Source organism: Cinclus cinclus, chromosome 3 (genome assembly GCF_963662255.1).
Source record: "Cinclus cinclus chromosome 3, bCinCin1.1, whole genome shotgun sequence".
NCBI lineage: Eukaryota > Metazoa > Chordata > Aves > Passeriformes > Cinclidae > Cinclus > Cinclus cinclus.
This window is the reverse complement of record NC_085048.1, coordinates 26,681,932-26,708,498: the sequence shown is the minus strand read 5'-3', so window position 1 is coordinate 26,708,498 and position 26,567 is coordinate 26,681,932. Positions and strand designations below refer to the sequence as shown.

The 26,567-nt window shown below is 34.8% G+C and overlaps 1 protein-coding gene across 1 annotated transcript in view; it reads left to right on the top strand.

Annotated features, from left to right (window-relative positions):
- Positions 1–26,567, top strand: part of EYS (eyes shut homolog) — a 706,383-nt gene that overhangs the window by 43,214 nt on the left and 636,602 nt on the right. The window contains exons 3-6 of the mRNA XM_062489770.1: positions 1,086–1,279; positions 3,122–3,249; positions 8,364–8,478; positions 21,741–21,900. Of these exons, the coding sequence (XP_062345754.1) occupies positions 1,086–1,279; positions 3,122–3,249; positions 8,364–8,478; positions 21,741–21,900 (597 nt within the window). The remainder of the gene's footprint in view (positions 1–1,085; positions 1,280–3,121; positions 3,250–8,363; positions 8,479–21,740; positions 21,901–26,567) is intronic.

Here is a 26,567-nt window from a genome sequence, read left to right as displayed (position 1 = left end):
AACTACTGGACACAGGGTGAGAAACTGCTGAGTTCCACAAGTAACAGGATAAGTGGCTGACAAATGTTCCACAGGCCACCACGAGCAAGGACTGAATTTCACAGACAGTGAAGGGAGAATTTTGTGAGAGACATGGAAATTTCAAATAATTAAAGAGGGTGACTTGAGGAAATTTTGCAGATTATTTTCTTGCAAGGCCAATAGAGCCTGAGTAAAAGTCTCTTTTCTTTACTACTTCTGTGTTAACACCTCTCCTCATGGTGAGTGATAGGTCATTTAACTAGAGTAACAACAAACCTGAATGACTTCCAGATCTGGAATGACTCAAACCCTGAGCCAGCAAGTCAGCAAGGGGTTCAGAATATGGGGATATGGGTATGGAAATTAGACAGACTTAAAATCTGTGCTGATTCTTGAGGGATTCACTAATGAGGGTTCTTTCTATTTACAAAAGGAAGGAGTATGTATGTACATTGTTGAGCTTCAGTACTAACTAGCAAGAGATGAGGAAAATATTTAAGCTGGCATTGCTGCTTGTGCTCATGTGACTGCTCTTTGTATGTATCTAAGGGAAAAGACACAGTTCCTCAAGTTGATTCACATGGCCAGCAGGTTTTAGTGTGTGTATGTGTGTGGTTGGGTGTTTGCTTACTGAAAGCACATTCAGGTTCAGTACTGGCTGGATCCATTGTATTCAGCTTCCATTAATAATAACTGCTGTGAGGTGTTCAGCATCTCATGGAACCATGGCTCCAGTCATATCCTTCCTTTGCTATAGACCAGGTTAGTCTCTCACAGAAATTCCTACCATGTTAATTCACCAAAACAAACAAAGCATACAGGAATATGTTCTTTGCTTTTTAAACAGTAATAGCTTAAAGATGTAAGTAATTGGAGCTTCACAGTGTAAAAAAATTAGAAAAAGACAATTAATAAAAGACTCTCAAACACTCAAAAAATTTAAAAAAAAAAAGAATAAAAGAAAAATAATAGGGAAACACAACATTGTAAACAAAATAATGTCAAAATAATGTCAAGCATCACTCCAACATTCTGCATTTTTTTTTAATGTTTATTTATTTTAGGTCCATTTTGTGAAGAACCTGGTGATCCTTGTGCCTCTCAGCCTTGCCTGAATGGAGGTGTATGCCAGTATAAACAGTCTGGATACATTTGCAATTGCCCTTCTGGTTTTCTTGGTCACAACTGTGAAATTGACATCAATGAATGCTCTTCAAGGCCGTGTCAGAACAGAGGTACATGTATCGATTTGCCAAATGTAAGTATGAATGTTAGAGATCCCTATTTATCAGAGAATCATAGCACTACAGCAACTCATCATAAAATGATTTGGGCTAGAAGGAACATTTAAATATGATCTATTTCCAACTACTCTGAAGTGGGCAGAGACCTCTTACTCTAGATCAGGTTGATGAAAGTTCCATCCAACCTGACCTTGAACACTTCAAGGGATAGGGCATTAACAACTTTCCTCCTGTCACCAATTTAGCAAAAATGATGATGTGCGGGGTGATGTCAGAGGTCTCACAGAAGTCAAGGTAAATGTTATCAGCTACTCTCAGTTGCTCTTCCCTTACCCATCAACACAGTTACTATATCATTGAAAGACACCGTTGGTCATACATGGTTTACCATTTGTGAAACCATATTGTCTGTTTCTAATCATCTCCCTATCATCCATATGCTTTGATATACCTTACGGGAGGATCTGTTCCACAAAAGTGTCAAAACATTTAATTCTAATGTAAATTTTTTATTAGCTTTGCGTTCTTCATAAAGAAGCATAGAATTTTCTCAATGTGTCCTGTCTATAATATTTGTATGATAAAAACCCCCAAACTTCCCATTTCATATCAGTTGATTGCTGGTCATTTAAGGAACTACCCATGTGTTTTTATTTCTTTTTTCCTCTTCCTAATAAGATAATGTGACACAAACATGGGGCATCATGTGATTTTTATTAACTAGTGATTGTGTTGTTTTTGCTTTTCATGAGATTTAAGTTTTTTAATTCTCTTTTTTCTTTCTTTTTTCTTTTCGTAAAATAGAAGAAATTCATGCAGAACTCACAGAGTTTTGATAATTAAGTCATATCTGGTAGTACATCAAAATAAACTGTTGATGCTCTTTCATTAGCATGACTATTGCAAGTAGCAGTGATTATACAGAATCAAAACCGTGAAAGAAGAGTTCAAAAGCTTAGTTATCACATAGCAGTGATACATACTTATACACACAGAGAAAAAGAAACATCTAAATTGCTGAATAAATTGATAGATTTCCAATTTATAACCTGTCTAAATATTTTGTGAAGTAGTTATACCAGTATAAACTATTTTGTGCAATTGACAAAGAGTTGCAGTAGTTTTTCACACACAGAAATATCTCAGTGGGAGCTGGAGTTTCCTGATTATACCTTTAAGACCAATTCTAAAGAAGCACTTCCAATTTCATTACGGGAAAAACACCCTTTACTTTTCCCTTTACTTTCTGACTTCAAAAGGCCTATGAAGAGCATAGAAAAATAAGGGTGGGACTGTCAGCCTTAAGAAGTATTTTGTTTTGCAAAATAATTTACTTTTCTTACTGTTCAAATTAGAGATTGTAGTGGCTGACAGATGCCTTACAGTGTTAAAGAGAAGCATAGACTCTGTGCTTTATATTGAAGGAGAAAATGGATATGTATGATTTTCTTTCCTCTAGTTCATGTGATGTACCTTGTGTACTTTAATGTTTAATAGATGCAAACATTGCATTGGAAAAAAAATCAGAAATTAAGAAAAAGCCCTAAATTAATTAATAAACTCCTTCTTGATTCAGTTATGAGATCACAAAACTGCAATTTTAAAGCTGGTATATTTCCATCTAGCAAACTCAAGCATTGTATAATCTGTGCTGGAAGGCCTGTTCTACTTGTCCTAAATTAAGTTTGGAACCTATGTGAGACTAGAACTGTTCTGTCGTTGTAGACTCCTTTATATGATGAAAAGTTGTCCCAGTTAGGAACTCACTAATAATGGATGTAAACACCATTAACACTAAATGTTGTATTGTCTTGGGTACAACAAATCATTATTTGTAATTTCCTTCTCTTCTATAGGATGTGGCATGTACCTGTATGCCAATATTTACTGGCAAGTTCTGTGAGAGAATACTGAATCCATGTGAATTATTGCCTTGCTTAAATAATGCAACTTGTGTAGCTCAACAGCAAAACTATAACTGCCGGTAAGATTGAAAATTAATTTATTTCAGTACTTTGTTGGTTCACTTGATGATATCACACAGATTGCAGAAAGAAAAGACATCATCATTCACAGAGAACACAGAAAACTATAAACTTTTGTTTTAAAAAACATATTTATATTTTGGGTTTTAGGTTTCTTATAAACTCTATGAGTGATACAAATAGATTTAAATCACTTAAAGGCTATAAATTGTTTCATTATTAACACTATAAAAAAACCCATAGGTTTTAAAACACTGATGACAGTTAAGACACTTATACTACATGTGCCACTTCCTTATAGGGTGTATGAAGTTTTTGTCGTTTCTGAAAACATAAGGCACCCTATTTGATTTCTAGTTCATAGATACCCATTAGTAGACTTTAAATTGATCGTTCAAGCAGCATATGAAAAATTGTTGTATTCAGAAAGACTAAAAATGATCCATTTTAACATACCAGAAGTGATCCAATGTATAATTTAATTTCATTTCTAAATTGATTTTTAGATTTTTTTTCTCCCAGTAAGGAGTACAATTTATCCTCTTCCCCTTTGCTTTGCTTTTATCTTGCTGCCTGAGTAAATTCTGATAAACGTTACTGAAGTAAATGTTTTTCAAATTTTAGGATATTCATAAAAGCAGATAATTGAAAGCTGTAATACAAAAAATCCTGACAACCTATTAAGAATGAACTTAGAAACTGCAAGAAGTATTGCAGAGGTATAGAACACAGACTTATAGTGCATCAGCAGAGATTAAATTGAGAAGACTTGAAATAAAAATATAAGTAGAACTATGTTTGCAGTTTTCCCAAAGAAGAAAATCCTGGCAATTTCATTCATATTCTCTCCTAAATACAGATATACAAACAGACATATGCAAGCTCATATACAGTTAGATCTTCCCATATATATATGTAAAGCACAGAACAAGTGTTATAATTCATTTTCCAATTCTTCAAACTGAGATATAAGCTAATAATTTATTATTATATAGCCGGTCTTGCCCACAATATGTGTATTTTAGCATGAAATGTGTTGAAAATTGCATTAAAATATGCATGACATGAAAAATTAATATCCAGATCTGTATTGCCTTTATTAACAGAGACCAAACAAAAAGAGAAGTCATAAAAAATTATCCTGGATGTCTTATTTATATTGAATAATCAATAATTCCACAAAGTATTTGTAGAAATGGTCTGTACCAGGAACTTCATTGTACCATAGAAATTGCTTAATAAAAATGGCTATGAGAAAACACTGGTTGAACTATCTTTCCATTGGTAATATTATGTGAGAGTAAGTGTGGAAGTAATTATTTAGATCAATATAACAGAACCTAAAAATGGGCAGTTGAGAACCCATTTTACATTGGGATGGGTTATAAGCTCATTAACACAAAGAATGCTCCAAAATGGAACTAACAACCTAGAGAGACCACTTTGAATAGTGTTCAATCCATAGTTTACCTTAGCCCAACTTGCCAACCAACTTAACCAACTTGCCCACCAGAGATTCTTAATGAAGGAGGAGAACTCCAGAAAGTGACTCATGTCTTCCAGAGAGGAATATCCAGAGCCAGTGACGACACATCTTGCATAAGTTTGCAGCTTTCTTTGTACAAAAGTCGAGGGTTACAATACAATCACAGAATATTAGAACATAATAAATATACAATACTATGATAGCCTCATAGAACAGCCAAACCCATCGAAAAAGACCTTGAAGTATCTTGTGGTCCAACCTTCCATGGGAAAGGGAGTTTAGATGAGATTATTTAGTACCCTGTCCAATTGCTTATTGAAAATCTCCAGTGTTTAGCATTAGTTCTGCCATTGAGTCCCCAAAGGCTTCAATTATTAATTGCTATAATTTCATCATTATTTTTAATAAATAAAAAATTAGTGTCCTCTTTTTTTTTGTGAAATTGAAATCAGTTTTCCACCACTTAAACTGAAATAGTTAATAAATATGAATATTTATGACTCCATACTTGAAAGGAGCTATTTAGGTAAGAGAAAGCATTTTGAGGTAGTATGAATTACATATTTTTTGCAAGGAGATCACATTCAGTAGTTTTGTTTGTGAGAGGTGCAATCTTGTCAGAGTGCTGAAATGCAAAGGAGGTGTTGACAGATAGAGAGGTCCAACAGGCTTTACTGTTTTAAGGATTCAAAATTTTCTTTTTAAATTCATGTTCTACATTAGCTACTTGACTAACAGAGGATTTCAGAATACCTGTAGGAACAGTGGCTAGATGGTTTCAGTTTTCTAAAATCACAGACTTGGAAGCTTTCTGCCTGAGATTCATGTTTAAATTTATTTTACCCAAAGGAAATCTACCATTAATTATGTTGCCTTAATTTGGGAGATTTGTAGCTGCTCATCAACATTTTAAGTGAAGAATTAATTAATTTTTGGTAATCATTGTCAAATACTGTATGGTACATGTCTCCATAATAAACTGCATGTTTCATACTACATTTAGTGTAATATTGCATGTAATACTACAACATGGTGCACTTTTATAGCATTTTAACATCATAAATAGATGTAATGGTGTTTAGGTCAGATGCATGTACGAGTTCAAATAATAGCTGAATTGCACTTTTTACTTCATTACTTTTTATTTTGCTTCCCCCTGTGCTATGTTGTTCTCCTTATGCCCAAACTCCATTCTTATATCCTATACAATCCTAGCTTCTTCTCAACACATCCTTCCTTCTTTGGGAAAGCAGTTGTTTTCCACTCTAAACATATAACCAAACAGAATCAATTTAATTTTCCCCACTTCAGTTATGATGTATGAGTATCTTGTATCCTAATTCCATCCTTTCAGTCTTGATATCACACACAACTTTGTGCTAAGAGTCTGATACGTGCATTTTTTCTTAAATGTCAAAATTTAAGGTGAATTCAAATAGGCAGTGAACAAGCATATCCATCACTATAAACTATGGTTGCTTGCTTTTTATCTTCTTCTATTATCCATGTACTTTAGGATACTAAAAAAAAATCACAAAAAATGTGAAAGAATGTTCTGAGAAAATATGTTCTGTTGGTGACATCTTTGGAACTTTGCTGTCAATTTTTTTCCTGTTAGCTTACATTTCCTTTTCCTGATATTGGTATGTTTAATGCAAAACAACAAAAAGCAAAAACAGAAAAAATTAGTAAATATAAAAAAATAGAAGAAGCCACTTCTAAAATTGTCTTGCTAGATTATCTATTTAATGAAATAATCAAAGATTGAAGGAAAAAATCTTTTCTTTCACTTCAGATCATTGGCGAAAACAAATCAGTAAAACAAACATTGTAATTGAGTTGCTCTGACTTGGTTGTAAATGTTTTGTGAAATTATAAGAAACTATGCAAAACCTTGTTATTTATTATTTTATATTCCTTTCATATGTAAATTTCATTATGAAAAACTCCTTTTAGCTATAATGCACAAACTAGAACTTTTGTTAAAAGTAGAATTTGCAAGAATTTTGAAGCAGAGTACTTGACATGGTAGAAACATGATTGCATGCAGCACCTTTTCCAAGAGGAAGGTGAGGATGATGTGGTGCATTACTACTTGCATGGAGTGTCCTCATGTGGCTGTGCCTCATAGCATTATAAGCATTTACAGAAGGTTTTTTCCACATCCATTTACCTCTGTCCAAATAGTTCTGTGCATGAATTGTGGTTGGTTTCCAGACATTTCTGATTAAATCCAACCAGTTTAACACTAAACTAAGGTTAATAAAGTGACTTAATCTTCTGGGCATGCTACATGTGTCTATGCATTCCTTGGACTCGAAGCCATAGCCACAGATAAACATCTTTAAATTATTTAGAAAGTATGGTTAACTCAGAAGCTTTCTATTGAATGTTGCCACCTAAGTAGCTGCTATGGAAAATATATCACTTTAGTATGCTGCATAACTGTGAGAAGCTTCATGCATTTTGAAACAAGGAATTGGATAGTTTTTTTCAAAATTAGAAAACATAAGCAACACATCCAGATCTCATATCTATTAGGAGCAAGAACACAGGAGAACCAGAAGCAATTCTATATAATCTTCATAATTTCCAGCTTCTGGACTGAATAATTTGAAAAAAAACCTACCTCTTAGAAACAGCTAAAAGAATTCCCATCTATTACTTTTGGATTCTTTCTCAAACACAAATTTTCAGCTAGCTGGCCATTTCCTTTCTCTTCTTAAATCTTTTCTTTCCATGATATCAGAAATAGCCTTTAGACAGGGGAACATGCTGTGTTTGTAAGAACATAATGAGAGTGGTTGACAAGGGTTATCTATCTATCAAGATATAAGTATTCAAATATTTTTCTACATTGTTCTATTATTGCTTTTCAATGACTTCTTTACTATCCATTTGAATTTCATTCTTTTTTTTGTGTATAAGAGATTTTTTTAACATAGGAGAGCTACATCAGGAAAGGATTTTCTCCTACTAATAAGTGCTGACATGAAGCAGAAATTTCTGTAGTTCCTTTTACATACATGAGTTATCCTACACTCCAATGGCACCACATGAAACTAACAGTAACAAAAATTGAATGCTAGTTTTCTCTTTAAAAATAATACTGAGTTAAAATTAAGCAAACCCATAAACAACTATGAATTGTTGTCTCTAGATTATTCCTTACATAATTAAGCCTGACTTTATTTTATATTTACTCTTTATTCATTAGCAATGACCGATGTTTATTTCTCACTTATCACATTTTTACTTTTTATATTAAAGCACTTCTCTGATGCTTAAATTGACCTATCCATTCTAATAGTTTTCCAAAACCTTGTTATCTTGCCTATAACTGTTTATTAAATATTATCTCTTTCTAGATTTTTTCCTGGAAGATTACATGAAATATTAGTGTGAAAATACTTTAATCAATGAAAGAAATTATTTATAAAAAGCAACATTATCCAGAATCATGCAAGGGATTTCTAATTTCTTGAAAACATACTCTGTTTATTTTAAATAATGTAAGAGATGCATTTTGTTACTGCAAGAACATGATTTAATAGAATTATGGAACTTAATTAAATACAATTAACATTTAAAATGCAAGTTCTCTAAAATACCCTGGTGTATTTGCAGCTGCATGCCAGGATTCACTGGAAAGAACTGTGAGGAAGTAATTGACTACTGCAGGCTGCTCAGCATCAACTGTCTGAATGAAGGATTGTGTCTTAATATAATTGGAGGATTCACTGTAAGTAATTTAATACATGTTAAACTAATTCAGTGTTCCAAAGTATAAAAGCTTCAGACAAGCAAACTTGAAATGCATTCATTACTCCAAGAGACGAGAGGGGCACAATTTTATAGGCTTTATTTATTTTAATCGATAACACAAGGGCAATTCACTTGGGTAATATGGATTTTTTTTATTACTTTCCCACTGAGATCTTGTTTGGTACTATATCAAGTAAGATAACTGAAGGATATTTTATAGTAAAAAGAATATATAACTAATTCTGGTCCACTGTCATTACCCACAAAGATTATAATCACAACTTTGTTGCAGCCTTTAAGAATACATTGCTTGAATTAAGATCAACTGTTGCCATTATTTTAACCAGAACCAAATTACTTATCTACACATAAACAATTTTAAAATTAATGCAAATTTAAAACTTTGATGATGGAACTGTATTATGGTGATGTTCATTATAACTGACAATTAGAGGGGGGAAAAAAAATTAGATCTGCTTGTTTAAGCTCTCTAAATTGATTGTGAAAATGTTTAGCAAAGTGCAGAATCTGGCCCTTGTCCTTGTTAAACTTTGTATGGTTGGTGATTGCCTGTCCCTCTGTTTTGTCAAGGTCTCTCTGTAAGGACTCTCTGTCCTTGAGGGAGTCTAAAGCTCCTCCCAATTCAGTGTCACCAGCAAACTTACATTGTATTCCTTCAAGTTCTTTGTCCAGGTCATTTATGTAGTTGCTGAACAGCACAGGGCTGAGGATAGAGCCTTGTGCAACCCCACTAGCTACAGGTCACCAGATGGTGTCTCACCATTCATTATAACCCTTGGTGCCTGACCTGTGAACCGGTTGTTCACTCATCATGTAACCTGGTTATTAATATTTTGTTGAGAAAGATCCTGGGAGAGATGGTATCAAAAGCATTGCAGAAAAGATTGCATCCACTCATTTTCCTAGATAAACTAAGTAAGTTTCCCTTCCACAGAAGGAAAAAAAATTGACAAGCAGGACTTTGCTCACGAAGCTGTGCTGGCTGTGACTGATGACTGCGACACCCAGGGTGTTTTTCAATATTTCTCAGAATAATATTTTCTATGGTTTTACCAGGCACTGAAGTGAGACTGACATACCTGTGGTTTCTGGGGTCCTCCTTCTTTTATGTGTGCAGATGACCACAGAAAACAGTAGTGTAGTTAAAAATACACAAATATGATAAGTATATCTTGGTGGACAGCACTACTTTAGAAGAACATGTATTCTAGGAGAGGCAAATTCAATGCTGTATGCATAGAAAAAAGAATATGAATTACATGATAGTGAGTGTTCATGATAGTCAGTGAACAAAGAAGGCAACTTTTGGCTCAAAGTGAATTTTAAAACGTGACACCATTGGTGACAATCCCTGCAGTCAAAAATAAGCATTGTATATATTGAAGCATTTTTCAATAGTTATACATCTTTGACTGTCAGTGAAGGATCATCGTAGGCAGCTATATAATCTAAATTGTTTCAAGAAGGTTGCAAATGAGGAAACTCTATTAAAAATTAGGTTTATGAAATAAAGAAATAATTTAAAATTATATTCTCAAAATTACATAGAGATTCACAACCTTAAAACAGTCCATGGTCTATCAGTTTTTTTCAGCAAAAAAAGAAAAATAAAAGGAACAATTTTATTTAAAATATTAAACTGTAGGTACCAAAAAATTTTAAGCCACATTAACAACAAAGTGATGAAAGTATAGTGCATGGTTGTGAGCATCTGCTTTTCCTATGTGCTATTGATTATAGCAGGAACATTTTCAAAAGCTTTTTAGATAATACAGCCCAATTCTGTGTTTCAGCAGTTTCCCATCAGATCAGTGCCAGGTCACATCTGTCCTGTCCTTGTGAATAACTTCACCAGACATTAAATTTCATGAGGATCTACTACTGTGGGATCCAAACCCCATAATTCCCACAGAAGGCTGAAGGCCTTATTGTGGATTGCTTCCAGTAGTAAATGCAGCAAAATCATTTCACTGATATTAAAAGGTTAGGAAAAGGATTATATTTTCCAAAGTTGCCATGAATAGTGAAAACATAATTCCCCCCATTTTAATTGGGCTCTGAAGAAGATCAAAGATATGATGTTTAATTTGTTGGTTTCTAAAGCACAAAAAGACAACACTGAAGCTTTAACTCAGTTTCAGAAATATAAACATCATATTGACAAATACAATTCTTGAAAATGAACAGATCTTCTCTCAAAAAATACTGATATTTAGATTATAGAAAAAAATTCTATTATTTCATTTATCAGTTATTGCAAGAAGTCTGGTATTGAATTTCTCATGATTTGCAGCTGCAATGTTGGAATAAAAAATAAGAATAAAGAAGAATAAAGAATATTTCTTTAAGAAATATTCTTTAAGAATAAATACAGTCATTCTTCTAAGAATGCTTCTAAGAATAAATACAGTCATTGTAAAAGTTCTGAAGAAAATATAGCACTTCCCTTTTTTAATTATCCATACTATAGGAAAGTTTTTAATTAATGTATTTTTTTAAAAAAATATAATAAATAACTCTGCCTACTTAGAAGACAGGAGGCACGATTTTAAGAAAATAAATAAATTAAAACGGTTTGAGCATAAACCCTACTTATACAATTACTGATGTGTGAACTAATTTCAGATTTCAGCAGAATTTTATTCAATAAAAATATTTAACTACATTATTATGACAATATGATAACCTGGTTCTTAAAAAGGTTTTTTAAATATCTGCCTACAGATACACTTTTAGATAGATTTTTCTGTTCTCATGGCAAATTTTCTTAAATGGATTTTTTAAGTGAAAAGTCAGTGTTCTTCTTTTGCAGCCAATAGTATTTTCTCATTCCTTTTAATCTGATTGTCTTAAGCAATTTATGGCTGTAGGTATCTGTTTTCCTTATCTTTACCTGAAGACAGGGAAAATATGAGCAATGCCCAAAAGGCAAGTGATAGGGGAAAAAAAGCTGGTTTTTGTTCCATGCTAATCATACTGCTGCCACATGCTAACCACTTCAGGGTATGGAGTGGTTTGAGTAATGTTCTCCCAGTGATTTAGAATGGCTCCAGTAAAGCCTCTGGCACATGACTGGGCGGTGAAAGCCAATAAAGAGAGTATACAAACAAGAAATCACTTGTGGATGTAAAGCTTTGCTCTAGGTCCCCAGAGGGGATCAAGTACCTTACTATCTATTTATCCACAGCAAGTAGTTTGGATCATGGCAAAAAGTATTATCTCTCCTTAAGATCCCCTTTTTTCTTCCTGAAACATTAGTATTAAACTGAAAAAAAACATAAAAACCATAAAAAAAAATACTGAAAGAATAAATTAAACTAATCCAGTACAAATTCTGAAGGTAACAGAGCTCTAGTTTACTGGAGTTAGGAAGCCTGGAAAGGAGTACAGTTTTGAAAACATGATAGCAGGAAAGTTAAGGTACAAAAACTGTTAAGTCTTTGGCATATATGCCATACCTTGGCATACTGTCTTTACCTTCTAGCAAGAAACCATTGAATTGCATAAAAATTGTAGAATTTACAGGTCAGTTATGATTAACTGTGGCTCTACAGTTGCTGCTACACACCCTCCCATTTGTGATCTGCCATACACTTCTTGTGGAAGGGTATGCAAATTAAAAATGCTTTTCACTTCTTGTAGGGTGTAAAAATGCCTTCTTCTTTTTTTTTTCTTTTTTTCTATTTTTTTCTTTTTTTTTTCTTTTTTTTTGCCTAGCAGCTCCTTACTATGCTACAAGCAACCATCTTTCAACTTACATGGTCTGCATAGTGTCTGCAAGTCTATTTTGTCAATACGCCTTTCTCCCATCATCCTGACAAACCACTGATTCGTGCAAAGCTGTGTGCTTACAGCTAGCACAGAAATTGAGTTATGTAGACACAAAAACTGAAGCTGAAAGATGAAGAGGAAGCAATGTCATTGTAAGGTTCATTTCCATTGGCCAGCACTACACTTGAGACAAGGTCTAAACGAATTAAACAAATTATACATATTGCCTGAACAGGAGAGCAGTGCTGGCAAACACACACTAGGGGCAGCATTAAAGAAAGAGAAAACAATCTCTGATATCATTCTGAATTCTACCACTACACCTACCGTTGGTCACTCAAAGAAAATGTTTGAAATTTCTCTGAGAATCTGTACTGACACTTGCATGTGGAATTTTGTGTTGGAATAACTGCTAATGGATGCCCTGGTACCTACAAGAAGAGCAACAGGAAATGCTGCTGATTTCTAACTAGTGTGCAGTGGAAGTAGATTGTGCTATTAAGGGAGAGTGAAGCTAAGGATAAAGAAGTAGTGCTTTTAACTTCTAAAAGTAATTTGCCTGGAGATCACTGATTAATGAGAACAGGTGCACAGATGTATTCCTGTCAATTCCCTTCAGAAAATTGTTCCCCAGTCACCACAATTTTGCTTTCTTATATAGGCATACATTTAATCATGTTTATCTAATAGTATGATCCTCTCTAAGAGGATAAAAGAATTAATAGAGTAGAATAGAGTGGTATCTAAAATCTTGCCCTGCAGATGGCTCTGTGGTAGTTCATGTTATACTCTTTTTGATCTTTTTCTCACATCCATGTAATGAAGCCATAGCTTTTATATTTGGAGCTTTATGGTCAATGTGAGATATTTCAACAACAAAGAGTTCACCAAGAAGATATGTGGTTGATAAAGAAAAATTATGAATAGACATTAATAATCAGTAACATCATGGTTAAGATTGTTGTATTTGAAGTTAAAAAACCCAGCAAATATATTCTGCCCAAAGACTACTGTGTTGTCTGGCAAAGCAGGAGGCTGTATACCAACACAGAAAACAGTCTTCACTGAAGGTAGTATGTTCCTTTTGGGGTGATGTGGAAAGGAGGATAGAGGAGGGAACCTCTCCTTTTCCTGTCATTTTTCCCCAGGTCAAGCTGATATATGGCTCTCATTCAGCAGAACTTGTATAGAAATTGCAATCAGGCAAACAGAGGTCCAGGTTTCCTCCCTTCCAGATGAAGTTTGCCTTTGTGGGTGCAGAACCAGGCCCATCAGCCAGCTGTCAGGCTGGGAACCAAATTGCTTCTTTGCAGAAGGACAGTGAGCACTGCCAAGCACCCCAGGCCTGCCTGAAAAGCCTTTGTGGAAAGTCTGCTGCTTTGCTCCTCTTTATAAGCTCTTCCCTGAAGAGTCACTCTCAGTCCTAAAGCTTTTTGATAATGCTTTATCCCTAGAAGTCTGGCTGAATTTATAACTCAGAAGAAAAGCATCTCTGTGGAGAATTGGCAATAATCTCCAAAATGGAGCTATGTCATACTGCTTAGATCTCACAGCCCTAAGAAGGCCTCCAACTTATTCTTAGAGAAGCTATTTGTATGTATAGCATGAGAGGAGAAATAAATTCTAGATCACATATCCAGAAATGGAAGGCAGTATAGTTGAGAGAAAACAACTTGTTTAACAAACTCAGTTCTTTAAAAAATATGCATTGGGGCTTTTTTAAAGTCCTCTGCGCTGTATCTATCACCGTTTGTTTTCTGAGTATAAAAAAGCCATAAGGAAACAAACATTTAATATACTTGGCATATTATATATTAAAGCTGTTGTTTAGAGTGATACAATTATTATGAATATTTATAACAGATCTACTACCAGTGTTAGAAGCAATGAAAATTGGCACTGTAAAGTCTGTTGCTCTCAGATGTGATTTTTATCCTTATGTACAACATATAAAATATATTATTGTCATTTTCCTTTTTAAAAAAATCTACAGTGTCTCCTACTGTTTCTCCCCATGGACCATATGAGAACATTATACTCTCATCTCTGTGAAGCCACTTTGCCACTATCATTAAGTCTATTGATGTCTCTCCTGTGTTTGTCCTTCCAGCTGAGTGTTCAAAACAGCAGTAGTTCAAAGTCAGATACTTCCATTAGGGGCTAGTTTTACACAAGTTAATTAGTCAATTTTCTTTTGCAGAGTAGCAGTAATTCTACAGAAAAGTTCACATGAATTTTAAAATGTTCTAAACAGTTTTTTCCTTCTTCAGTGTTTAATTTGGACTTTATCAAAATTAATTTTCCTGCTTTTCTTTCTATTGAAATAGACACCATCAAAGAACCCTAGGTACATTTCATATGTGCTGCTAATTATCTATGAGCTGTACAGAAGTAAATCAACAGTAGAAATATTCATGTAATAAACTAAATGTCCTTCTTTTGAAGAGCAAATTTAAATGAAAAATATTTAATTAAAACTGTGATCATGTCATCATTTCAGATATATTTGTATCTTTGTGAATCTATATAGTAGAAGAACATATAGTCAGATATAAATGGACAGCAAAACACACCAGATACAGCCAATATAAAATTTCTAGTTTATTTATTAATGCAACTCCTGAGAAATTAAAATTAAGCCTGTTCTTAAGTTTAAACCACTTTCAAAGACAGAGAAATTTCCTAAATTTCTTCTTTACTGACTTCCCTATCTAATTAAGGAGCTGGCCCCTTGAGATAAGGAAAATGTCTGTAGAAGGAATCCATAAAATTTCACTCAGCCAACTCAGCACTGTGTATTTCTGAAGCACATAACTAAAATAATATTTCACCTGTTTATTAATGCCAGTAAGGTCAGACACATTTTCCATGTGCTATATAAATTTTGTCATGTCTTTGGCAGCTCTTTTTAATACTCTACAGTAAGTTTCTATCTTGAGCTTCTGGATGATTATTTTTGATTCTTCAGTATTTGCCTTTTGGTCATATACTACCAAAAACTCAAAAATGCACCTTCTTAATTTGCCTTTTAAAGTTATAAAAAATTACAATAAAATGTCATTATTTTATCAAGTCATATGTAAAGACAGATGGCACCTCCTCAAACTCACAAAGGATAACTTCATCTTCTCACCTTCTATATGAGGTGCGTGGATAGAATTCTATTTTCTGTTCTATTCTTAAGTTCACCTGAGAAATAAAATAATATAATCTTTATTAAAATTAATTAATTAATTCAAGTTATGACATATTTCTGCTGAAACCCCTAATTGTTTCACCTAAAATCAAGGTTTCATACGAACTACCATGTCCTACCACGTCCATCATATTATCATAGAATCTTTCGGGTTTGAAGTGACCTTTAAAGGTCATTTAGTCCAAATCCCCATTAATGAGCAGGGACACCTTCCACTACATCAGATTATTCAAAGCCCCATTCAACCAGACCTTCAGTGTTTCTAGAGATGAGGCATCTACCATCTCTCTAGTCAACTTACTCCAGTGTTTCACAATTCTAATTGTGAAAATTTCTTCCTTCTATCTAAACTGAATCTACCCTCTTTTACTTTACAAACATTATCCTTTCTATTGCTATATAACCTGCTAGTTTTTCCCCATCCTTTTTATAAGCTCTTGTCTTGTGAAAAGGGGAGATTTCTTCAGCCCTTGGTGTGGGAGATCTACTCAGCCCTTAGTGTTTAATTTGTCTGCCAGCACCCCAGGAAACCAAGACCCTTGTGTCCAACATGTCTGCCAGTGTCTTGTTCTGGGAACCCTTCACTGAGCAGTCCTGCTAGATTGCAGAATGGCTTGACTGACTCATTTAGGGACACACACCCACAGCATAAGGGAGACCCTTCAGCAGGTCTTCCAATCCTGTGATCCCTCACTGTGTCTTCCACCATCCTGAGTATGTTGCCCTTTGCTGGTGTCTCTGAAGAACTCACACCAACAGTTCACAGAATAACATTCCTTATTAATATAAAATTTTGAAAGGTAAAGTTTCAAGGATTGTCAGTGGTAGTATCTGACTGCAAAACCATTTTAAAAGCAATACACAGACAAGCCCAATAAAAATATTCAGCATAGAGAGAGTAGAGTTCTTACCCAATAGGGGTCCCTGAGTGGGAGAAGACAGGTTCAGCCCGTTGACTGATCCCAGCAGTTATGATAGAGTCTTCCCTAACTTTTTCCCTATTCTCTACTTACTTTGTCTATGTTTAGATGGATCTTGAGTCTCTCTAGTCATACATACCTTTGTTACTGATTGGTGTAAAATTCTCTCACTTCACTTTTAAAGATACACTCCAAAAATAGAGAGCACACACCTTGGAGGGAGGGGGGGTGGTATATGCTGGAGGGGGATTACTTTGGGATGGAGGTGTGCGTTAATCTCACGGTTAGGCTGTAATGAACCAAGTTCATCTTTGGAATGTGATTTTGCCAGAGCTGCTGGCTCAGCAGCGGGAAATATTTCGCTATGTCCCCTGGCTCTCCTTTACAGTTTCTTAGCCGCAAAGACAGCACCATAGAGTTCTCCTCCCTGCAAGAGATTCGACAGCACCTGGCTGCAGTGTATCCACTCTGCTCCACCCTCCATTCTACCCCCCTTAGCAGGTGCCTATAGTTCCAGATCATGTGCATGGGGAGTTATCATGGAATAGGTTTTGGGCATGTCAACTGTATTCTACCCAGGGAGCAACGATTGTATTTTACCCCATAATTTCCATACCTAACTTCTGTTAGGATGTGGGTATAACTTCTCAGTTTCCTCTAGTTTTACAGCCAGTCATCTTCCCACAGTACTCTTTAATGAAAGGTCACAGGAAGATCTTCCCAGAATCTTTTTTGCTCTAGACTGGACAACTCAGACTCTAAGACTCTCCTGTTTTCTTAGGAATGCTGCTCCAGACCTCTGTGGCCCCCCTGGTGACCCACTCCTACAGGTCAATGGCTTTGTTGTAATGAGGATCCCAGAGCTGGATGCAGCACTCCAGGTGGGATCTCACCAGAGTGGAGTAGAGTGACAGAATCACCTCCCTTGGCAGGCTGGTCATGCTACTTTTTATGCAGCCCTGGATACAATTGGCTTTCTGAGCTGCAAACACACATTGCTGGCTCATGTCCACCTTTTCATTCACCAATACCTCCAACCCTCTCTACTAGGCTGTTCTCAATCCCTTTACCCTCACCTCATGTAGGTACCAGGGATTTCCCCAACCAATGTGCAGGACTTTGCACATTGTTTTACCTCATCATGACTTGCCAAGGCCTTGCTGAATCTTCAAGTGAGTTCCCATGGACCCACTTCTCAAGCTTGTTCAGGTGGCTTGTACTGGATGATGTCCCATACATCAGATGTGTCACTTGCACTGCTCAGCTGTTGTCTGCAAATTTGACAGATATAGTAAGTTAGGACCAATTAAATTTCTCTTTTAAGGTTTAAAGTCACTTAAGTCCCCTAGTGTATTGTAGGTTAATGACATTGTAATCAATTTTGTAAAGTTTTAAGATATATACATTCAAATAAGGAAGTGAGTAAAACATTCTCCCCAAATAAGTCCCTCAATTCACTAAGAGGCTACACTTTTGTTTGCTACAATCTGAATTTCTCTATATTTCTTGCAGTTATTTTCCCAGTGTGAGTGACTTCTAAAATTTCAGCTAGGAATTAAATTTGCATACAAAAAATATATATAAGAAGATTTTTTTCTTAATAAAGCTAAGGATATTTCTTTCTTCATTTAAATAATTTTCAGAGCTCCAACAGTACAGGAAAATAAAAATACTGTTTATTTGTAATCATTTAGCCAAACAGCATTACTTGAGTTCTTGGAGCCTTTTTGTCATAAACTGGTCACTTCAGTTCCTAATATAAAAAAAAATCTATAGAAAAAAATTGAAAATATAAACACATTGAAGGATGTACACATAACTCAGCATTTATGGAATGGAGTGCTGCAGGGAGGGGTGGGCAAAGAATAAAATTTGAGTATAGGAATAAAAAACATAACAGAATAATGCAAGGGAAATAAAAAATTGAAAGCATTTGTACCCAGTTTAATGTCTAAATTTTAGGTTGAGTTGGAATTTTCTCCACGTACTTTAAAAGGGGCAAAGCAGTTTAACCCATGAACATCTTCATTTTGCAAGACATCTTACCAGGAAATTGAAAACTGTGAAGGAAAAAAAGAAAGGTTATTGTGCCAGTATGCCATGGAGATGATTACAATTAAGCTTAAAAATAATTGCTTAATGTTTGTGGAAAGTGCTGGCTTAAGTATTCCTAAGACTTGTCCTTTAATTATCCTCAAAATGATTCAGGCATAGTCTGGAAATAGTGATTCAGTTACTGAATGCTGTCTTGCCAGCAATACATTTCTCCCCAGGTGTAGAGAAGTCACTTAACTAGAAGAAAAGTAAATGTAGTTTTCACAACTACAGTCACAATTCAGTCTCTGAGAACATATTTTTTTAGAATTAACATGTATCCACTAGATATAGGGCTAGACTTCAGTGAACTTATTTGAAGTTCTTTGTTGTAGAATGGATTTAAGACTTGTAAAGAAGGAAAATACTGGCTGAAGAGTTTTTATCAATAAATAGTAATGTTTAGTGACTGGGTACATAAAAGATTGAGTCTAGTTAAGGAAAATTTCCAGGTGTGTCCTCATGAAAAATACTCATAAAGGAGAAACTATATTTTAAATCCCATTTGTATAGGTACAGTGGCAGAAAAAATGAGACCAAGGAAAATGTATGCCCACTGCTGAATGAGGTGGATGACATTCAGTGACTTTGCTCTGGTTTTTAACTTACAATATATGCTTTCAAATTTCCCAAGTCCTGTGCCAGGTGGCAAAATTTAGAGGAATGAAATGCCATCAGTTAAAGAGAAATGCCAAACCAAGTCCATAGGCAATGAGGATATTTATAAATATCCAAAGGGCTTGACAGGATATATCTATGGAAGATGAGGGAGTGAGCCAATGTAATCAAATCATGATAAAGGGTAGGTAGCTTCATCTAATACTGGCTTGCATTAGTAAAAGCATAGAGAGAAGGTCAATTTAAGTCATCAATCCCTTCTGCTCAGCACTTGATAAGCTACCTGTGAAGTGTAGAACTTCAGTGCGCAAAAAATAGCAGAGAACCATAAACACTGTGAATACTTTGCAGCATATGAGGAAAGACTGAAGGATCTACCTTTGTTAAGCCTTGAAAACAGAGAGCTGAATGGGGATATAATTCTTTTCTTCAGCTCCTCATTGGGTGATCATAAACAAGATGGAGCAAATTTTTCTCAGAAGTGCACAGCACTAGAATGAGAGGCAACCGGCAGAAGTTACAACAAAGGAAATTATGGCTAGGTATTAAAAACAAATTGTTCATAAATTAGTGTGAGTGTACTAAAGTGCTGCAAGTTGCCATGAAAGGCTGTGGAAATGTCATCCTTGGAGATATTCAGACTTCAAGTAGACTAGATCCTGAGCAACCAGCTTTCATTTAAATTTAGACCTGCTCTGAGCAAGGAGTAGGACTCTATGACCTTCAAAAGTCTCTCCTAATCTAAATAATTCTGGAGTCCAATGAACATAAAAAATATTGACATACAGGATAAATCATGTTTATATAGGTTTGTCTGCGATCAGCTTTGTGACCAGACTAACAAAGACAGACAAACCCATAGATAGAGTTACCAAAAACGTGCCATTTTGTTATTTCTTATTACCTTTCATTTAGTAGTGTCATATTTAATCAAATATAACATCAAGGACAAGGGCAGTGCATGGCAGTGAAAGTTGTTCTTGGAGATCAAGGGGAAAAAAATCAGGAAATGTCAGGGGCGTGTATGGGTATTGCCACAACAGAGTGATGCAGGAACAAAAGTTCAGAAAATACAAAGGAATATACAGCTGCAGGAGAACACTGTGTTCTTCCAGACCTTGGAAGGTAAGTCACACTAATTCTGTAGGCTATCATGCTCCTCTTATACCTAGGTCACTTTGGAGATGGCAGTCTACTTTAGTTATCTGGTGCTTCAATCATTGAATGCAGAGATTCACAGTAAGTGATACTCATCAGTGCAGTTCTCTTAAAGCCTTCACTTGACCACCTAAGTACTGTTCATTTGTACAAAATCTATATGTCAGATAGGGAATCAGAGATCGATGTAATGGGAATGTTTAAAAGACTGAGAAGTAGGGCCAATTTTAAACTTTAAAACAAATGTGAATGAATTAATTCACAAACAGCATACATAATGCTAGTAATTTTCAACATTGTTAGGCATTGTCAGTACACCTACACATCCTTATTCTCTAACATTTACATTCTAAATTCTCTGTGATCACAAAATGATGTGGAGCTGATGCCAAAGAGTTAGTGCTGACAGCTGTGGTCCTGTTGATACTTAACAACAAAGGTCAAGGTAATCTGTGTAATTAGCTCTTTGATGAGAGAAGTCATTACTGAATTGAGATTGACTTTGTCTCCATCCTTCCTCTACATATTTGATGGTTTGCAATATTTTATCTCCCCCCCAGGAATTCTCCCTGCCCTTCAAAAAATGATGGTCTCCTCCTGGTACTACTTGCCTTGAGTCTTTCTACAGTAATTTTTTTTCTGTAGTCAGCAATATTTTCTGGCTATTTTCTGTGCCTAATGCTAATCTTTTTTTTGGCAACTTTCTTTTTACTTGTATTAGTTACTACAATGCATCTCTCTGTCTTTGATAGTCACAGGTACGCATACTAATGTAAAATGTTTGTACATTGTGAACCTGGTACACCATTCCAGTGTTCTAAAATACTGGCATACTACTGTTGGCTATACTGTTTTATTGCCCTTGTAATGGGATTCAAGGCAAGCTACTATTAATAATATTTGACATGGGCACTTGTATGAGTTTCACAGGACTCTTTTGAGAAGCTAATATAAGCTTCAGATCTTCCCCTTTCCTCTGAATAAACTATTTTAATTTATTTTATTTAACAGGTAGAGTCTGCATGTATAGCAGAAACCCTGTAGTACATTTTCTGATTGCTGGTTAGTGACATTGTTTGCCTTGCAGGATTTGTAATCATCACTGTCCACTTTCTCCTCCATGTCTATTGCTTTAAAATCCTTTTTGCACACTTAGTTCTTCTGTTCCTGCTGGCATTTTTCTCCCTTACAGCCAGTAATTATCTCACCATTTCCTCCAAATCATATGTCCTTTTCCCCCCCAATTTTTCTACAGACATGGTAGAGGAGTTTTGCCTCTGTCAACTGTTTTATTATCTGCAAATACAGGCATGAAGAACAGTCTCAGCTGGGTACAACACTCTGCATTCTACCACACTTTTATTTGGTGGTAAAATACAAGACCCAAATAAAATCTTACAAATTTTCACATTACATTTTCATTTTGGGCTTTCTGTGTTTGTTTGTGTTTGTTATATCTAGTGCCTCTGTGCACCTGGATGGACAGGAGAATTTTGCCAGTTCGTTGAAAATGCATGTTTAATTTACCCAAATAATTGTTCTGATGGAGCAACTTGCATTGATATGAGTCAACTGAGAGAACAACCTTTGTTTCAGTGTTTGTGTCCTCATGATTTTACAGGTAAGGCGCATACAAATCATGTAGAAGCTTGTAGTTTCATTTCCTTTAAAATGTTCAAATATAAGAATGTCGGATTTAAAAAAAAAAAAAAAAGAAAAGAAAAATGTATAAAGAATTATTTGGAGAGTAATCATACCTCTCTGCATTTTCTGCCTTCTGCTGTGATCCCTATAAAGTCTGAATGGAATTTACAGGTTAGTTTTGAATCTTCCAGTTAAAGTTACAGTAAGAATAATCCTAGAATAGGCTTTAGCTGCAGTTTAAGAGACTAAATGTATAAAATTTTTGCATGTGAGCTACATATCTGACGTCTAATTATAGTTCCCAGATATCTAATTAATAAGAGAAATGGAGTTCAGGAAGTTTGGTAGTTTGTACCAGCCTGTATTTACTCAGATAACTTTACTTAGGTTTTGAGAACTGAATTCTACCTTCTATTTAAATACCTTAGTGAACCACCAGTGATTTATGAAATTTAATTTGGTGTAGGATTAACTGATTCATTTTACTTAACTAAAGCCTAGTCTTCGACGTTCTTTGTATTGTCAGTAAAACAGTTTTTCAGAGGGGAATTATAACGATTGTGTCAGATATTTCTTAGTCATTGACACAATTACTTCAACAGTGTTTCTCTTTTAATTAGATACAAAAGAAGCCTTAAAAAGTAGCTTATATTAAACACAATCTTTTTTAAGTGGCAAAGAAAATTATTTCTGATTTTTTCCTCCAGCCTTATCCTTTAAATACAAGCTCATTGAAGTTAGATTCTAAAATCTTTACTAATCTTTGTCTAGAGAGAGAACTGAAAGAGAAGTTTCAAATGTGATTCACTTCAGGTTTAGGTAATATTATGGAAAGACACATTAACCATAAGTACATCAATTTAAAGATAAGAAATAGTAAGAGAACTTAAAAAATAACAATTTGAAATATAGGAGCAATGTTTATTGCTCAAAGAATGAAAATTAATCTAAATAACTGATGGTAATACGTGGAGAAAAATAACTTAAAATCTGCTACTATTGAAAAATAAATAATAGTTTGATAACCCAGAGTTTTAACTCTCAACCTGTCTTTTCACTTCTCCATTATCCCCTTCAGGGTTTTATTTTTTTCAATCTATGCTTGAGTTTTTAAAAATTGACGTGACACCTGAAATTATGGATTTGTTAATAAAAGTAATGTTTCATTACAGTATTTTAAGGCTTTTGAGATAATTTCATGTTTCTAGTGTACAATATGATCAAGAAACAAAAATTTAACAGGTTACAATAAATAGCAAGAAATATATGCCATTAAAAGACTTGAATCTTGCTAAACACTGAGTCATGACTGAATTCAAGTGGAAACAACATTGTTGTTCAGGGGAATCTTGCTATGAGGCCAAGATTCAATTATTTTGTGGACTCTTGTTGTAAGGGGTTCTATAAATTGTAATAGAATTTATTTTTGCTTTTTTTTTTTTTTTTACTTTTTCTGCTTTTAAATAACCAGTTACTTCTTAAGTCTTGATCCATAAAGAGTTTCATTGATACCTTTTAACTGTCTCATTTATGTATCTAAAAAGGAAAGAGGGAAGGGAAGTGTAGTAACAATTTTGGTACATCTACTTGACTCTGAATTAAATAGCTTCTGCAACCAGAAAAGCTATTGTAGTTTCACATCTATTGGTTCTTAATTTTGTTTTTAAATTATAAACACTATAGCTGCAGCTTTTGCATTAACATTCACATCATGTTTGGAACACCCATCTCTTAGAGAACACAAAATATGACATGATGTAACATTCTCAGTTGTGGAAAGCAGAATTTTGATTTAAAAATAATAAACTCATATCAGTTTGGTTCCATACTCTTTAATAAAACCTTCTCAAAACTTAATATATACACATGGAATTTTAAACAATAGATTTCATTTTTAATTATATGTAAAAAATTTGGGTCATTTGCTCAGAAAAAAATGTCCCTATGTTAAGTTTAAATGTTCACAGAATAAAAGGATATAATATATAGTTATTTTTGTTGAATAGGTGTCATTATTTTTGTGCTTTCAATTTCATTCTGTAGTTAGTTTATTTTAATTTTCACTGTTCTCTGAAAGTGGATAAAAACCTTTGAATCTATGACAGTGCTTGTAAGTAATACGTCTTACGACATTGAAACAATCCATATCAGCATTTCTCAGTTCCCCCACAGTAGACCAGTTGTCCTTGAATAAGCTTCCTCTAATTTATTGCTATATTTCCTTGTGTGTAGAGCAATCATATTGTCAGGAATTGATTTGACATGTTAAACACTTCATTCTCACTTCACAGAAAAGTCCTTCAATTAAAATAATCTTACTACTGCTAAAATGAACTGAATCCCAAGAAAACCCACCAACCAGATTTTAAAGTACTTTAATTGCATATTTTTTCCTTATCTTAAAACTTTTATAGTACTTATTAAGAGTGGTCATAGATTAATCCACAATTTATTTTTTCTCTTTCATTGTTTTATTGAGACAGATCTTCTAATTTCTACAGGTATATGGGAAATATATATAAACATACTTGGATGGAGATTACCCTATTGAACTGTGCTGGATACTTGAAACAATATTCTGTAGAAGATATCTCTGGTGCCAGAATAAATAATGTCCCAGAGAACAACATATGGAACATAAAAGTTCCTATATCTGTCACAGTCTAGTTAAGGCGACACTTATCCTAGCAATCAAAGAAATTACATGGCCTAATTTTAATCATTGTCTCTGGTCAAATTCACATTCTCACATGACATTCACATAAATCCCTTTTTTTCTCAAGGGTACAGTGGTGACATATTTTGACCCTGGTGGGCAGCTAAGTACCAAACATCTGGTTGTTCACTCTTCCCCAGTGCAGTGTTGGAAAGAATCAAAAGCACAAAAGTCAGAATATTTGAGATAAAGATAAATCATTAGGTAAAGCAAAAGCTATTCACATGGGTGAAGCAAAATAAGGAATTCATTCAGTACTTGCTGTTAGCAGGAAAGAGGTCAGCTACTTCTAGAATAGTTGGAGAAGGTCTCTGTTTCATGTTGAAGTGCAGTGGTAATTTCATAAGACTCAAAACTCAAATAGATAAAAAGAGTAAGTTTTCTGTTTGTTTGTTTGTTTTCCCCCACCACTCTAACCCCTATAGTAAAGGTGAACAAATAAAGGAATTTTGGAAGCATCATGGGAGGTCCCTATGTCACAGGAATGCACTGGAATTACGCAATATCTGTCTCAGCAACTGATGCTGCCATTGATCTTTTCACTGCTGCTTTGATCTTTTCACTTTATATGTTATTGCCATTGTCACCTCTGAAAGAGAAATGGTTAGGGCGCATAGATCCCAAACATCAATGACCTTGTAGTGAAATAATGGAATAAAATAAGTCACTTGTTAAGTAACTCTACATGAATTCACTCAGAATACTTACATTTATAGGTGAATAAAAAGGGAACAGCTTGTTGCTTTCTTGAAGGTTCAATTTTTTATTGAAGAAGAACTTTCAGAGGTAACTAAAAGAAAACAATAATAACAACCAAAGTACTGAAGTCCTCTTCAGCAGGTGCTCAGAAAACTTACCTACTTTTAAAATGTCTTTGAGGAGGTGTGTCCATGTAGCATTAATTAGGGTGAAAGGAAAATCGTTTTAGCTAGTCCATTCCTTTAACTTTGCTCTCAATGCAGGTCTCTCCCAATGCCAGTAAAAGTCCAAGAAAAAACATGAGCTACACTGACTCTGTAAGTCAGAATGATAGCATGTACTGTATTGGAAGGGACCCACAAAGATCAGCATAGCCAAGTCTTGGCTCAGCACAGGATCACACCAAAAATCACACCACTTTCCTTGAGAATATGTTACAAATACTTCTTGAGTGTTGTCAGGCTCTGCACTGCAACCACTTCCCTGGGGATCCTATTCCAGTGCCCAGCCACCCTTTGGGGGAAGAACCTTCTCCTGATATTCAACCTAAACCTTCCTCAACTCAGCTTCATGTCATTGGCCTGAGTCCTGTCACTGGTAACCACAGAAAAGAGATTGGTACCTGCCTCTCCTCTTCCCCTCGTGAGGATGTTGAAAGTCACATTAACCTGACTCAATCCCCTGAGTCTCTTCTGGACAGACCAAGTGATCTCAGCTGCCCTTCATATGGTTTCCTTTCTAGGCCCTTTCACCTCTTCGTGGCCCTTCTTTGGATGCTGTCCAATAGCTTTATATCCATCTCATATTGTGGTGCCCAAAACAGCACCTTCAGCAGAAGGCGTGTTGTAAGGAAACTGATCCTTACTAAGACTTCTCACCTAAGATGATACCAAGATGAATTACATGAAAACACAACAGTTTCAGTCCATCTAGGGGATTCAACTGCACTAATTGTAATGAAAGATAGAGAAGTAAGCAATGAGAAAATAAAAAGGACACATTATCCATAATGGCATAATATTTAATTTGAAGCAGATAAACTCTTGTAGAGTAAGTGGGGGCTGGTCAGAGCTAATGTCTGATGTTGTAGCATACTAGTAGTTACTCCAAGCAGACTGTGATCTACAATAGTTCAAGTATTGTAGTGTATTTAAAATTATTTAATAGTTCAATTTTTTCTTATGTGATTTCCAAACAAAATACTAAGACTATTGAAATTTTTGTGCTGG